Genomic DNA, 15439 nt, shown 5'->3' on the forward strand with positions numbered 1-15439 from the left:
CGAACAGCTATCCGAAAGAGCCAGAAACATGAAAACAGAGGAGAACCAGCATCTTCGATAGATTTCTCTCTAACAAGATGTTTCAAGATTGGCAAAAAAAACCAACAAGCCCTACAGAAGAGCTCGAGGCCTGAATTTAATAATAGCTTTTTTTGTGTGTTTCTGGCCCAATTTGGAGGAGGCAGACTTTGATTTTACATTCAATTAACCAAAAAATTCAAACTTTAATGACAGATTTTATTATATGCAGGTTTTAGTTGCCTCTCACTCTTTAATTTAGTATCTGAATTAACAGTACTCCATGTTGCAGTGACACACCTGCACTTAGGAAATGCTATGTTGAAAACTGCCACTTCTATGGACCTTTTCCTTCATTCCCAGTTCTTTGATTCCCGTTATCACTCAGTTTTTTCAAGTGTGTTTCAACTACATTTGGCATCCAGACTGACATGTAGACTGTGAGCTCCCCCAGAACCGAGCTGGTGCTTGTTGTCTGCCTGTATCGTGGCCATAAGACAGGGCCCCATCCTGGTTCTTTGTTAGTTATATTGACCCTCAGTCCCAGCTGTAGAGCTGGATCGCTTGATGCTGATAACTAAGGATTTGGTCCAACACCCATATCCTTGGCAAAATGGGATGCCAATAAAAGCACAAAACACCATTCCAGAGAGCTGTCATTGAAGTAGACACTGGTCACGCTTTATTTACAAAATCCAGAGATTTGTACACAGCAATCTACAGGATGGCATAGGGCTGGTGTCAGGAGATTAAAGGACATGCTCAGCAGGTAGTGAAGATGCCAGCAAGGAGTCGTCTCAGCTCCAGGGGGAACCTGCTTCCTTTTGATTCAGGAAACCACTGGACTCCTCCAGGGGGGAAAAGAAGAAAAGCAGCAGCAATAGCCAGCCCAGGCTGATGTTGCAATTTTTGTTATCGCTGAGGCATGGGAACACAAGTGATTTGTGAAGGAAGAGGAGACCAGCAGGGTTCAGGCATGCCACTATGGACCATCCTGCCTGGTTCTTTACTTCCAGCGCCCTCCAACTTTGCCCTTGACTCCTGCCTTCTTGCTGCTACAATACAAAAGGAAAGAAAAATGTGTCAGCATGATAGAAGCGGTGGGGCTCTTGACCATTGTGCTCTCAGGTCAGTGGTGAACTGCTTTTACCTCTCACACATTGGGCACACCTGCCACAGAGCACATCCTGGGGAAAATAGGCTGATACTGTGGAGTCAGATTCCACCTCTGGCTCTTAGTGAGGGACCAGGATGTGCATGCCTAAAAGAGGCAGACATTTCCAGGTTCCTGCATTATCAGACCAGAAATCCAGGTGACCTGAGCACTAACAGTGATGGGCCCATCCAGTCAGATTTGACATTTCCATAAATCAAGACTGCTTTGATCTGGAGTGTAGGTTATTTCCACAGAAAACTTCCTCGTTCTCAGATGCTCTAGTCATCTGGTAGTGGAGACAAAAGAATCTGAACAATGATTTAAATACAGCTAAGGCCTGATAAGAAAATTGTTTTATTGCAAAGGCAGTGTAACTTCTTCCTTGCATCATGAGAGCAAGTCTCTAGAATGGTACAAGGAATGTTTAAAGGCCTCTTCTCATACCCATATCCCAGTCTTGCTGGGGGGCAGGGGGGAGGAGGGTGTGTGGGAGCAGTCCAGCTATACTCCCCACACAAAGCACCTCAGGCAAACTCTCGAGTATCTTCTTGCACACAGAATGGCAATCCTACATGCATGCCACTTACCTTCTGAGTTAAAAACAGGCATGCCTGGATTCAGAGAGGGTGCAGGTGAGAAGTTAGTCAGGTTAGATTGTGCACCAGCTCCCATAGGCAGTGCTCAGGCTTTTGGGGCACTGCACATCACCAGACCCTTCCATCTCATGCACACGATGATGAGGCTACTTCTTGAACCAAAGCACATGTGAACTGGGGTCTTTGACACTGCAGAGCATGGGGTTGGGAGGCAGCACATTGTGGTGGGGCCTTGCCATCAACAAGGAACCCCACTTCAGACCACTGGTTCCTCCAGAGAGCAGTAAAGAATGAGAAGACGACATTTTGGGAGGCTTTTGTAGTGCTGCTAGGTGGATTGGTTCAAGAACGCTAGCTCTATTTATGGAAGGACATAACACAGTGACACAGACACACACAGTGGATACTTTACCTTTTGACCAAGTTAGACTTGATCTATTCCAAAAATTGAACCTTTACATGAGAGAGAGAGTAGTCTCTGCTTCCTTTAAATTCATTTCACTGTCCCTTTTGCAGGCCTTCCCACTGGTTCAAAGTCCAGTATAGGAACTGTACAGCTCCTCAGACTAAGATGGAGTCCTTTTTTCTCCACAAAGGCCTGTGATGTTTGATGTTATGCCTAACCTTTAGAGTGTGCTTAGGGAGACTTAATGAAGTCTAAAGTGAAAGTATCAGTTGATCTTTTTATAACATATTAACAGACATTGCTTTGGAAAGCGACAGTCTCTTTTGGGGAGAAGTACAACTGTGCAAAAATCCCTTGAGCTCTGCAGTTCCCAGTCCAACCTTTCCAAACGATGTCCTATTGCACTGAAAAGAGTATTATGTCTTTTGGGGGAGGAAGCATGCAGTAATAGCACAACTTGCTGTGGGTGGTGTGACAGTGCCCCTAGGAAGGGCAGCAATGCCCAGATAAACCAGGGCAGCCTTCTACAGCTGCACATTCTGTTGAGGTTTATGAGCCTACAGCTCTGTAAAGAAAATACTATGGGAAGGTCAAGCCTTGTGTTTGGCACCTACACACAACTGATCCCACAGTGTTGCATTCATTTGATAAGGCAGGGTGGACTGCGGAAGTGGGAAGGCAATGTTTGGTCACTTGTATGATCCAAAGACAACCGCTTCATTCTGAGCATGACTTTGCTGAGAAGATATGGAAACACAGGGAAGGTCAAACCCCAACACTAGAGAGCTCTCCCTCTCTTACTTCCCCACAGCTCCTCTGTCTGTCACTTTTCTGCATGCACTAGCCCTCAGGCCTTGTCTAGCCCCAGTTCTCTCAACAAGCTCACTGTAAACATGCAGAATAGTTAAAGATATAAGAGTCAAAAATCTATTTAAATAGAAGTCATGTGTGGAAAGAAGGTGGGAGAGATGACAAATGAAAAGAACTCACAGCAGTAAGTAATCCCATGATGTTAGTCTTGTTACACACCATTCCTTATAACCTTAGCAACCACTTGTTTACCCTTTGTAAACAAGAGTTATATTCTGTTGTGTATTCAAAGCACCGCAGTCAGGTGTTTGAAAACCCCAGCAATCAGCAGATGGAAATTTTACTGACACTGTGTGAAGAAACACAACTTTTTTAATATTAGCTGCTAGATTCACTTCAGTTTCCCCGTCATTTTCTCAACGTGAGGCAGGATGAGAGTTATTCTTTCATCTCTAGCCTCGTTCCATTGCAAGGAGAAAATGTCGGCGTTGAGGCTGAAGTGACTACTTCAAACATGGAGATCATATCCCCAGCCAAGAGCTAGGAAGGGGATATGGGTACTTACTGCTTCTGAGCCTGATCAATCCGGTTCCGGAGGGTGACAATCTGCAAACAACATACATGACCAGGGTTTTTAAAGGTATCTGCTGAGCAACCTTGTTCCCTCACAGGGAGGGGAGTTTACCTGTTGGAGTGCTGGAAACAGGTGCCTATGGTAGGGATTAACACTTCCTTTGAAATAAAAGCTCACCCTTGCTTGAGGAAGAGAAATGTCGCTACTTGGTAGTAAATCTGCAAGCCACTTTCACATTTCAAGAGAAAGAAGAACTGGAATTTTATAACCTTTATTAGAAAAGTTCCTATGCATACAAATTAGTCTATTATGAATTGGCATGTCAAACTGCAGGCAAGTGAACTGGAATGAGTATCACCCTAGCCAGCAGGAAGCTTTTGGACAGCCTCATCCCCCTGCATGTGTTAGCCTCACCTTCTCACTCTTCCTCTACTACTGGCACATTATGAATTATGTAGGCTTAAAGAGCTTCAGTGGACTGAATGGGGACCTCGAGAATGGAAGATGGGTCACATATTCTGCTGGAACATCTTTTGTTGGCTGGTAGAGCAGGAGGTGAAGAGCATGCAGCAGCTACCACCTTCCCATAAGAAAGATTTCTAACAGGGCTGAAGAAGAAAATAGGCAGGGGAAACTGCAGCAAAAACAGAAGAAAAGGCCAAAGTGGGGGCTCTACATAGCTTCCAGAATTTTGCTGATGATTTAAGCCACTAGAGATTTTGTCCTACAAGATGGAGCATATCTGTGTTTAGCCATGGGTAAACTACAGATTTCAACCTGATGCATGGGAAAGCAAACATCTACCTCTCACGGCATGAGCACCTCATGGCCTAGCTTAGCATCTCAGTCCTAGCTTGTAGCCCTGGACTCACTAATGAAATGCTGGGACTCCCCTCTTAGGTAGTGGGAATGCCCAAACAGACCAGAGTGTGAGACAGAGCCCTTTTTTGCCCCTTATCGTTTTCATTTGTAACCCAGTCATCATTCTACCTAGTTTTCCTTGGGTGGAAAACACATGTGCCAAGACTAATGCTTTGCTCCTGTTTTTGCTGTAATTCAAAGTTCTCCACTGGCTCTGCAGGTCCAAGAACTGATGACCCAACATTTGACTAAAGTGGCATTTGACATTCTCCACATGGAAAACAGGGAAAAAAGATCATACATTCAGTCTGGCCCAACAACTGGTATTTCCTGGTTCATGTCTTTCCATGGCAAACAGAAACAAAATAAGAGACTGAAACATCCGAGGGAACAGGACAACACAAGAAAGGAAAGATCAGCTGCTTTTGTACTTACTTGTAGAAGTTTTTAAATCTGTGGCATTTGTTTAAATTATTTATTGCAACCAAGCCTTTTTCTCCAAATGTGGGTCAGTTTGACCCAAGGACTTAAGACTTACCTTCATTGGTAACCTTGTGGCAGTGACTATGACACTCACTCTCCAATAAAGCACCAAAGAGCATCAGATACTAGAGCTAAATAGCAGCTCCGCTCCTGTATGTCCCATTTCCTTCGTTTGTCTCTCCCTTTCATTCTTGCTCACATCCTCTTCCTTTGCTATTTTCCACTTACCTTTCTCCTGTTTTTTTTCTGCTGTCATCTTCCCCTTTTTTTCCCCACTTGTCTTCTTTTCATCTCTCAGCTGTGCCTTTTTCTTCTACTTTGCACATTTTTTGTACTTTCCTTGCTTTTCTTCATCAGCCATCCATCACTCTATGTAGAGGCCTCATTACCATCGTATATGCTTTCCCCTCCCATCGCCTTAATTACTGTTGTTCTACACCTGATTGACCTACTACTCTTAGCTGGCCCTCTCCCATGTTTTGGATCTGGATAAGCACGTCATCACACAAGGTGGAGAATCTTTCCAGAACCCATTCCTTTCTTTTTTATGAATTCCGAGATACTACACATGAATCCTTAAGCCTCTGCATGTGTCTCAGGTACATCTGGGTGATCTCCTACATAGTACCAGAAGCTGCATAGAGAGTTACATTCAGACATGGGTTGCATGCTCAGTTCTTTAGCCACATCACTGCTGGACCCCCACCTCCATTCCTAAATTACCACTTCATCTCTTAGAAGAACGGAAGGTGAGAGAAAAAGGAAGTGAAGGGAGACACACAAGATTCAGTTTTCTCTTTTCTCTCTGCACTTGGAGCCAAGGGCCAGCTTGCTGTCTGGCACCTGGTCTCTGACCATGCGGCAGCCTCATGCATTTGGTGGCCCTTGCTGCTGCTGTGACACGGGCAAATTCATTGTACTTACTACTTGGATAGCTCCTGCAGCCTGCAACGTAGTGTTAAAATCTAAGAGGGATTGAGATAGTTACCCTGATGTTGCTTGTTCTCCATCAGTGTGTTTGTGTAATTGGGAATTAAAAGGAGAGCGAGACAGAGAGAGCTCCAATAGGATTTCTCAGCCACTGAAACCTCACGTAGGTGAGTGCAGCCCTATACTCTGACCGCTTGTAAAGGAAACGCATCAGCTGTTTGTTACCATATGACACACCAGTCAGGTGCTCCTGTCCGGAGACAGGTTTCAGCAGCTCCAAAGAGTTCAGTCCACAGGGAATCTGGGACGAGAATAAAACTTACAACATTCAAGTGTGAAATCAAAGACAGGATGAAAAAAATATTACTTTGCAATGGAAATAAGTGAATTGAGAATCTGAATGATTTTTTCAGGCTACAGTTACCTGTAGATCAACAAGAATGAACAAGTGTGTGTGTGAGGGGTCCATTTTCCATGGGGCTCTGAAAGCCTTCAGACTGGTCTGTGCAATTTCAGCCTAAAATGTGAAATCTGGTCAGCGGAATTTGGCATATGAGGGGAACTGCAGATCCAAGGGCTTTCCTGGCTAAATATTCCAAAAGGGCGTTGGAAAACCAAATGATATTGCCACTTGGCTTTTTCCTAGAGGAATATCACAGATTATGTTTTGGACCCAGTGCCATAACCAAAAGAGCTCCTCAACTCACCTCATATTTTTTTCTTTTAATCTGCTCTATAAAGTCATACTTTTCATTCTCCAGCTGGTATAGCCAGTCCCACAGTTCCTTAGCCTTGTCCCTGTGTGTTTATGGGGAAAGGGAGACAAGAAAAACACATCACATCATACATTTCCTTTGGTTTTCAGATCACTAGTAATGAGGCTTTTTATATTTTATGTAATGCAGCTCATACATCTTCCTGCAAAACCCTTACTCATCTGAAAGCTACTCAGCTATTTTCAATGTCTCACCGTCTCACCTGAGAACTTTTTAGCCTCACACACTTGCATATGTCAGGCAATAATATATTTCCTACAGGTTTAATTTTTCCCCTAAATCTTAATGAGACACAAGAGTCCAGGGGAATTAGATAAGGAAGGAAGGAGGACTCTGAAGGTCGTGCAGATAAGCAGAAGAGCTGCCATTGCGCATCTCATCTGTTTTAGGACTGAGATGAGCCAACCTAATTTTTCAGTCGTATGTAAACTCCCACATGTGGAGTTCAGACTATCATTTAAAGGCTGCTCTGTGCCAGAGCACTCAATCCCAAGATCTCCAGACTCAGCAGAAATCTGTACTCTTGTTTTAGCAGCTCTAACTCACCTCTGGGAATGCTGTTATAATATAAATGCTAAAACAGTCTTTAATTTGAAGGGGTTTTTTCAGCTGATCTCAGAGCTGGGTTTAAAGTTTGTAGCTAGTCTGGTGACTCATCCCTGCTTACAGACAAGGCTCAGGGATCTACACCAGGAGCATGGCTAGATGGCTACCAAACCATTTCAGCAATACCCCATGTCCTCTTTTCTCCAAATAAAGGTAGGGCAAATTAACATTGTCCTTTGATGAATTTCAAGGAAGGCCCTCTCCCCTCCCTAATTCTTTCACTAGGGAAGGCCCCAGAACAATAAGAACAAATTTCAATGAGTTACATTCAAATTTGGGATCACTGTCCTGTACCTGCAGTAAGCGAGGATAAACATGTTACCTCAGCTTATCTTCATTAAGGTGGTCGATGTTCAAGGGCTTGCGCCTCTCTGCCAGGACCTTCTTCTTCGTCTCTCTAGCTGTCTGCTTCTTCCCTCTCTTCTGGTCAGCCTATTTTCAGAACATCAATTAATGCTGGGCAGCACAAATTTGGGGTGAATATAATGAGTTCAGGGACAGAGCAAGCAAGACAGTTTGCTAAGGATCCAGAAGGAGGAAAGTCAAGCTTTATTCTCATCTTGTAATGAAGACTGTTGCCAGTCAACCCCAAGGTTTAATGCTTCTATATTTCTTCCACTGATCCATGCTTTTTACCTTAGCCAGATAGCTGCTGTACGTGGCGCCCATGGAAGACAGAGCCTTCTTCTTCTTGAGATCATCCTCAGCTTTTCTCTTGGCATCTTCTTCCTCTCTCCGTGCCTTTTCCTCCTGTGGAGTACGACACACAGAAGCAAGTTACTCTAGGGGAGACTCACAACTTCTGCAGCAGCCAGTGTCACGGCAGGAAATGTGACAGGATAAGATACGATAAGAACTGACAGCTCCCCTGTCCTGCCCTTGCTTTAAGAGGGCAGCCGTTTCTTCTCTGGACTGTCTGAGGCTGCGACGGTGTGCTCTCCCCTCCCCCCCCCCCCCCCAACCTGACCTCTCCATAAACAGCACATAGGCAGGGGCTAATTGAGCATGCGCCAACTAAAATCTGTTTAGTACACAAATATGACTGAGACAGTCATCTTCCCCCCATAACCAGGGGGCAGCCCAAAGGCCATCGAGCTCTCCTGCACGGCAGCGGGCTGCACTGCAGAACCTCCTCTCGAGCAGGGACGCCTCTCAAGGTTACTCCTCGAGGTCGAGAGATTCCTTAACCGCGACAGATCCTCAGTAAGTGACTAAATAGCATCCTTGAAACTGTGAAACTTTGCTAAGTTGTATCTCTGATCAATTGTGCACATAATCCTTTAGACATAAACCATTGACCCAGTCTGAGACTAAGATTGGACCAGCCTCCCCCAGCGTCCCCTGAGGAGGGGTTTGAAAAGCAAGGGGGTCTATTCTGAACCTCGTGACTCAATGGGAGGGTCTCCTTGACACTTTCATCTGACCCTGTCCTCCACGCAGTAAATAACTGGGTGAACCTTGCCATCGGCCCTTGTTAAATCAGTCTCATTTACGATTGAACTCTGTCGGATCACTATCTTACTTCAATAAAACATATTGCTGCTTCTCTCTTACGAGTGAAGTGCATCACTCCTCACTCATCCATGACGAAGGCAGCCAAAGATCTCTGGAGATCTCTCATTAGATGCTGAGACAGAGAGAGATGCAAGGACACTCACTGCAAGCCTTGCTTGGCGTTCCTTCTCCTTCTCAGCCCGGATTCGCTGTTGCTCTGCTCTTTCAGCTCTGCGCTTCTCCTGCAAGAAGCAATGGTAGAGGCATGGAGTCATCAGTGTGACCTTATCTACCTCCAGTGTCCCCACCACCACCACGAGGGCCTGGTTTGTAGGCAGCGAACTGTCTGCTCCCTTGCCAGGGCAGGCAGAACGGGGCTCACAGGCCATCAAAATGCCTGCTGTGAATTTCCAGGTGTAAAATGCAGGAGGCTGAGGGAGAGGACTGGTGAGGGAAGAACCCACTTGGAGGTAACAGGAACAGTCACTTCTGTATGTGGCAACATGGCTCGCTGCCAAATTCTGAGGACAAATAGATTCAACTTCTTATCTGCAGCAAATTTCTTAATCTAGCACAGAGATATGGCTCTACAAAGACTCACAATTCTCTCCTTCAGGGCAACCAGCTCTTCCTCTTCCTTTCTCCTGGCTTCAAAGTGGCTGTCAATCAAGGCCTGCAGTTCAATCAGGTCTTTGTTCTGCCTCTTCTTTTGGATGTCCTGGAAAAACAGGCAAGTGCATTAAACCCATACTTCTCTACATACATTCCTTGGAGACTCCCAGCACCCTGTCTACACGCACAGAAACAAAAGCACAAGGTGTCCACATATATACACAGAAATCAACAGGAGCCTCTCCATCTAGCTTAAATACAGAGACATTCAAAGACTTGTCCAGGTGACAGCCAGGAGCCAAGAAGGGAACAAAATACACATCTCATTTCCCTGCATCATATTTTATCCCTGGTTTCTCTTAGCTGCCATGTCTTTGCATGTACACCAGTCTTGCTCAAGGGCTGAGATATGAATGTTCCCTAGAAAATGTTCTTGTATTTTTGGGGGGAGCAGACATTTCTGTGGACTTTAGACTATAGAAGACTTCACTAAGCATGTGCTTTTTCAACACCAGGGCTTCTTTATTTTTCTGTCCACTTCCTAGGAAATTATATAGATCTCTGTTTATTGTTAGCCTTCTGTTGTCATTCTAGGTAGTGTTTCTCAGTGACATATGGGTATAGGCTTGCTTTTTTAAAAAACCTATCTTTCCTGCTTGTCACTAGCTGTCTAGGTTGCATTTGTAAGCCTGGCTTTCTAAGAAGGAAGGCTCATACAATCACACTGCCTATTTGTCTGTCCTCCCTCTCCCAGTAACTTTCAAACTAATTACAACAACATTTTCGGAGGGACAAAGATTCTGCAGATATTAAGGTTTCTATAAACTTCCTGAAAGTCAGAGCGCAGCTAGAGCACAGAGATTTTAATCGGTGCTTCCCACTGAGGATAAAACTCAGCCCCTTCTCCATGCTCAGAAATGGCAGCAAGCTGGCAAATCAGTAGACTATATGGCAGCCAGCAGAAATGCAGGCACAAGCCAGCAGAAGAAGGTGCTTCTGCCTGCCCAGATATGGGGTGTCAGAGGAGAAGAAAAGGATACTACTGCATAAAGAGGAGGGAGGTACGGGGCATAAAAAGCTGTGGGGAAGAGGGTGAGGGAAAGCAGCACACAATGCCACAGAAAACCAAGCTTTGTTACTTTTGTTCCTCATGGAACAACTCAACTTTTCAAAACGCGAGTCTGTTTTGCGGCCCATTCCTGGCTTCTGGAGGACACAAGCTCTTCACAGGCATAACATCCAGCCTCTGGCACTGGAGAATCACCTTTCTGATCCTTTCTAATCATCCCTAATCATATTTCATTACCCTTGAGCCAGAGGAGCATCCTGGAACTACAGAGTAGTAGTACAACTAGGGAAGTACATAGGAGTAATAGGAAACAATAGAAGCCAGTTTGCCCTGGGATAACTGAGGAATATTCAATAGAGAATGAGAGCATGATAATGGGCAGTTTACAAAGAAAGAGATCTGAGGGCTCCTAACACACTTTCATCTTTCTTCATACATTGGCTTCAAAGATTCAAGAAGAAAAAAAAAATAAGTACATGAATAAAGATTTCAGCTTAGTCACATTAATAAAGAATGCATCCAGAGGGTTTCAGGGAGCAGAGGGTAGCCTGAGACTGAAAACAGGCAGCAAAGCATCCATCCTTTTGTCCTTGACTGTATCCTCAGCAGTATCTGTGCAGGAGGAATTCTGTGGGTTTGTGTGTGCATGTGGCTCAGGTGCAGACAGACAAACACAGATAGGCTCAGAAATACTTACATCAAAATCTACTTTCTCACCCTCCGGTATTTTAGGAGCAGTTAGTCTGCAGAGAGTCAAAAAAAAAAAATGTTCATCTTAGAGAAAAGGGAGCTTTTTAAAAAGCATGTCCTGAAGTGACTTACAGGGAACAGCACTAGACACCATCGTTCTTCATGGAAGGTCAAGGGCAGGGAGGTGCCCCCCAAAAGGTTTTTCATTCCCAAAGCCTATAGTCATTCCCTCACGCATGGAAACGTATGGATCAACAGAGTCAGGAGGTGCATAGAAAACCTTAGTTAAGCTCAAGACAGCCCAATCCAACATTTGCCATCCTTCGTACTGCCAGCAACCCTGGCTGGACAGCTTGTTTTCCTGCCATGGACTCTCACAAAGGATTTACTGTCAAGTCCCTCATCTCCACATAAAGTTGTGGGACTGCTGTACCTTGGAGAATTCGTGACTCCACCAACTCTAGCTGTAAGAAAGACATAGGACTGATGAAGAACTGGTCTTAAGACCCTGGCCAGTAACTACTGCTAAGGCAGTCTCTGGCAGAAAACATGCAGAAATGGTTGAATGTTGCATGAAGGAAGTAGAAGAGAGGGTTATCCAAAGGCTTCTGGGGGCCGTTTTCCTAATGGACAACCTATAGGCTTCTGCTAGATCAGAACAATTATCCTGGGGTTTCTGAAAGCTACCCACCCCTCATACTTACTTTATTCTGGGCTTCTCCTCTGTATTTGGAAACATGGAGCAAAACAAGAAGAAAAAAAAAAAGGGAAAAAGAGGGACAGCAGTTAGAACGGAGATCACGCCAGCTTCTACAGTTTAAAAACAAAAACAACCACGGAAGGGCAATTCAGTAATTCAGTCTCAGGGGAAACATCCAAGAGGAACTGGTTAAATCTCAAACACTTCTGAAAGAAGCACACACACTCACACACCCCTTTTGCTAGGAGTGAATCTGTTTTAACACTTGAAACAGAATTTGACAGAAAAGAATAAAGAGATTGTATAAAAGTCCCAAACGTAGCATCTGGAAGGCAATGGTTTCATTTACACGATAAATTATTTTTCTCAAACCATCAAGACCAAAGCTCTGAGGAGGCCAGCTGGGCTGGAGGGTGGAAAAAAAAAACCAAAAAACATTGCCTCTTTCAGTCAGCACTTCTTTTACTGAAGTCACTAGAGTTAATCTGAATTCACACTGGTGTCAACGATAACTAGGCTTAGACAATTTTATTCAGATGCCTCATACAGAGGCCAGGAGGGAAACGTCTGACACGTTTTCCCCTGGCTGTTTCACTCCTACACACAGCCCTAGATGCTTAGGGCATGCATCCCTGAGATAGCTGGATGCCGTGATAGGGTGCCCTCAAACCCAGCTTGGAGAAGCCCATCCTCTCTTAGCAAGCTCCCTCTCCTGTAGAGGTACATGCAGAATTCCCATGAGCGATCCCTGTGTCTCCAGGAGAGGAATGGTGCCCAGATAGCAAGGCTAAACCATCACGGAGACTGTCGACTCCAGGCCCTCTGGCAGCCAGAAGTGTCCTCTTGCAACTAGTGACCTTTCAGTGGCTTTCAGGAGATGTTTTGTCTTATGAGTTACTTGCTTAACATTTGTGCTTGTGATCAATTCTGCTCCCTGCTATGCTTTTTAAACTTTAGTTATTAGCCCCAGTGTAATCCCAGTAAGTTCAGCACTGTTATCCTCACAAATAGAAGTGAATTAAACCTATGTGTTTATTCTGGCCCGGTCTCACAGGGACCCAGGTTGACTTTCATAACCACACGCTACGTTTGAACTTTCAGGGATGCTGCTGAATTCTGCTGCACAAGACTCTCCGTGTTCATTTGGTGCAAGGCATTGAGGTAAAAAGCTCACAGCCTATTGAATGCAGGAATTCAGCTTTCCTCAGGAGTGGGTGCAAGAGCCCTGCTATGCATATCGTGGTATATAAAAATATTTTGGTTTTTTGCAAATGCTCATTTGCATCCAGCCGTTTTGGGACTGGTGGAGGAAACTGGGAATAGTAAGAGAGAGTAGAATCAAATAAAATGAAATGTAATAAAAGCAAAATAGCAAAAACTGATTCTGGAAAGTAGTTGGAGGACATATTAGTTGCAAGAACATTGCATAATCAGAAATGGAGGAAATGACTGGAAGTGGGTGATTAGAATAAAGAGAAGAGGTGTGAGAAATGCATAAACGAGGTCAGAAATCAACTATTCCTTTCTCTCACACCTTCCCATATCAGTTTCAATAATAAAACCTTTGGGGTGAAGATTTCTCATTTACTGCAAGAACACTGCCTACCCAGAACATCTCAGTAGAAGCCTCTGGATGCTTGAGCAATGCTAATAAAATAAATAGCGTGTAATTAGAAAAGTGTTTTTAGAGCACTCTTATAAAGGAAATCACAAATCACTCCTCGAGAAAAACACCATTAGCTAAAAGGTGCACTCCTGTCTTTCTCCAGTTATTTTAACCATTTTGCTTTTCAAATAGCCAGTGAGCTTCTTAACACTTTTTTTAAACTGCTTTTTATCTGGAGAGAGGAAAAGTAATCAGATTAACCAGTCTACAGGGATGTTATTCACACAGGAGTCCCTTTCCTCATCACATACCCAGATAATTATCAGAAACATTCCTGTTTAACTTAAAGCTGTCAGTTAGTAAGACTTGTTACTTCAGAGAAAGAGATAAAATAGACAGGAAACAAGTGATTTTGTTTGTTGAACTCATTTTCCAGGATTGACAGCTGTCTTGTCAATGACTGGGTGCATTTGGTTTCAGTCACCACCAAATCAGCACTTTAAAAATAATTAAACCAACAAACAATTGTCAAAAGATATTTGTAAAAGGTTAGTTGTTCCTGAAATAAGAAATTGTAGTTAGGATATTTTAAGTTACCTCCAGAACACCAGAAAAGGGGAAGATAAAGAAACACGAGCCTTTATTAAAAAAATAAATAGGAATAAACTTGTCCTTTGCAGTGCATGACCCAGCATGGTCCACAGTGCATGCACCAACAGCAGCCCAGGAGTATGATTTATTTTAAAGTTGCCCCTTCTTTCAAGGCACTGAGTCAAGGAACTGGGCCAAAATCTGTTGACATCAAGAACTGTAGTAGCAAATTCCTGTTCCTGTGGTGGATTTTGACTGATATTCTGCCCATTTTGCCCATGAAGCATGGGTCTGTGGCAAAAGCCAACCCTGCCAAAAGAAGGCAAAAATCACTGGAAATCCAGGTTCCCTGGCATGGTTATTAGGGATATAGTCTCTGAGTTTCTGGTTTCCAAAAGGATTAGCTGAGGAATGCACCCCACCATTAATATAACCTCGCTTTCTCCTGTTCCAACCTTCCTTTTTCCTCTGAGATATTCACACAGTGCTCCCCCCCCCCCCTTTTTTGGGAGTCCTTCTGAACTGCCTTTCCTTGATTCAGAACTCCCCAAGCAACCTCCTCCCTTCCGCTTCTCAGAAAGCAACATCTTTAACTCTCAATGTGGCCTTGAAAAATCAATATGCTATTAAAAGGAAAGAAAAAGAAAAGGAAAGGGCAGGTGAGGGAATCCCATTCTGAAGTGAAAATTGATGCGAGAGGCCCAGAAAAGTCCTCAGAGGATTCTCCTAATAAGAAAAAGCCTGAAAAGCGAGCAAGAAAATTAAATTGGAAAAAAAAAAAAAAAGGAAGACATGCACAAAAACAAAAACAAGACAACACAGAAAAAGCCAGGTAGTTGCAAGTGGTGTTGGGCTTTGTCATTTGAAACAACTGTCCAGGTGTTCTTGGGGTGCTGGGCGTCAGAACACAACCGAGCTACCTCAAAGGCCTTTAAAGTCAGAAAGATTCTTTCTGTATGTTTAAACTGGTTTTGAAATAGGCCCAGGGAGGGCCAAGTTATCTGCCCACACACAGGAGCAAAACTGATCTTGCAGCACTTCTAGGTGCATTTTTTTCACGTGAATTTTGTCTCCATCCACGTGCTCAAGGGCCATTTAATCAAGTGTCAAGAACATACTTTAAGCCCATGGCTTGCCTTATCAGTTGGAATGAATTTATTCACATGCTTGACATTAAGCACAATTTTAAGTGTATTGCTGGAGTGGATATCTAAATATTTGTAGATTCAGGCCTGGAAACCCTGACCTTATAGGTTGGGTGAGTCAGGCATGTCTATGCAGGGCCCTGTGCAGATACTTTCCTGCTTTTCTGGATCAGGAAGGTTTGCTGAGAGGCATGATACAACTAGTTCTAGCTAAAAGACAAATCCAGCGCAAGCTTCTCTAACTTGGTTGTCACCATCCACTATCGTAATGAGGGAATATATGCCTCTTGAAAGGACAGTGACCCCCAAGAGAGAC

At 44.0% G+C, this 15439-nt stretch overlaps 1 protein-coding gene across 2 annotated transcripts in view; it reads right to left on the reverse strand.

Moving 5' to 3' along the window:
- Positions 1–672: 672 nt before the first annotated feature.
- Positions 673–15439, reverse strand: part of TNNT3 (troponin T3, fast skeletal type) — a 36546-nt gene continuing 21779 nt past the window's right edge. For both annotated transcript variants that reach the window (XM_064513142.1, XM_026092807.2), the window contains 9 exons: positions 11786–11804; positions 11089–11134; positions 9312–9428; positions 8875–8952; positions 7853–7966; positions 7539–7648; positions 6542–6632; positions 3552–3592; positions 673–1073 (listed from right to left, as the gene is read on the reverse strand). In XM_064513142.1, the coding sequence (XP_064369212.1) occupies positions 1025–1073; positions 3552–3592; positions 6542–6632; positions 7539–7648; positions 7853–7966; positions 8875–8952; positions 9312–9428; positions 11089–11134; positions 11786–11804 (665 nt within the window). In that variant the 3' untranslated portion in view covers positions 673–1024. The remainder of the gene's footprint in view (positions 1074–3551; positions 3593–6541; positions 6633–7538; positions 7649–7852; positions 7967–8874; positions 8953–9311; positions 9429–11088; positions 11135–11785; positions 11805–15439) is intronic.

Source organism: Dromaius novaehollandiae, chromosome 5 (assembly GCF_036370855.1).
Source record: "Dromaius novaehollandiae isolate bDroNov1 chromosome 5, bDroNov1.hap1, whole genome shotgun sequence".
Taxonomy (NCBI): Eukaryota; Metazoa; Chordata; class Aves; order Casuariiformes; family Dromaiidae; genus Dromaius; species Dromaius novaehollandiae.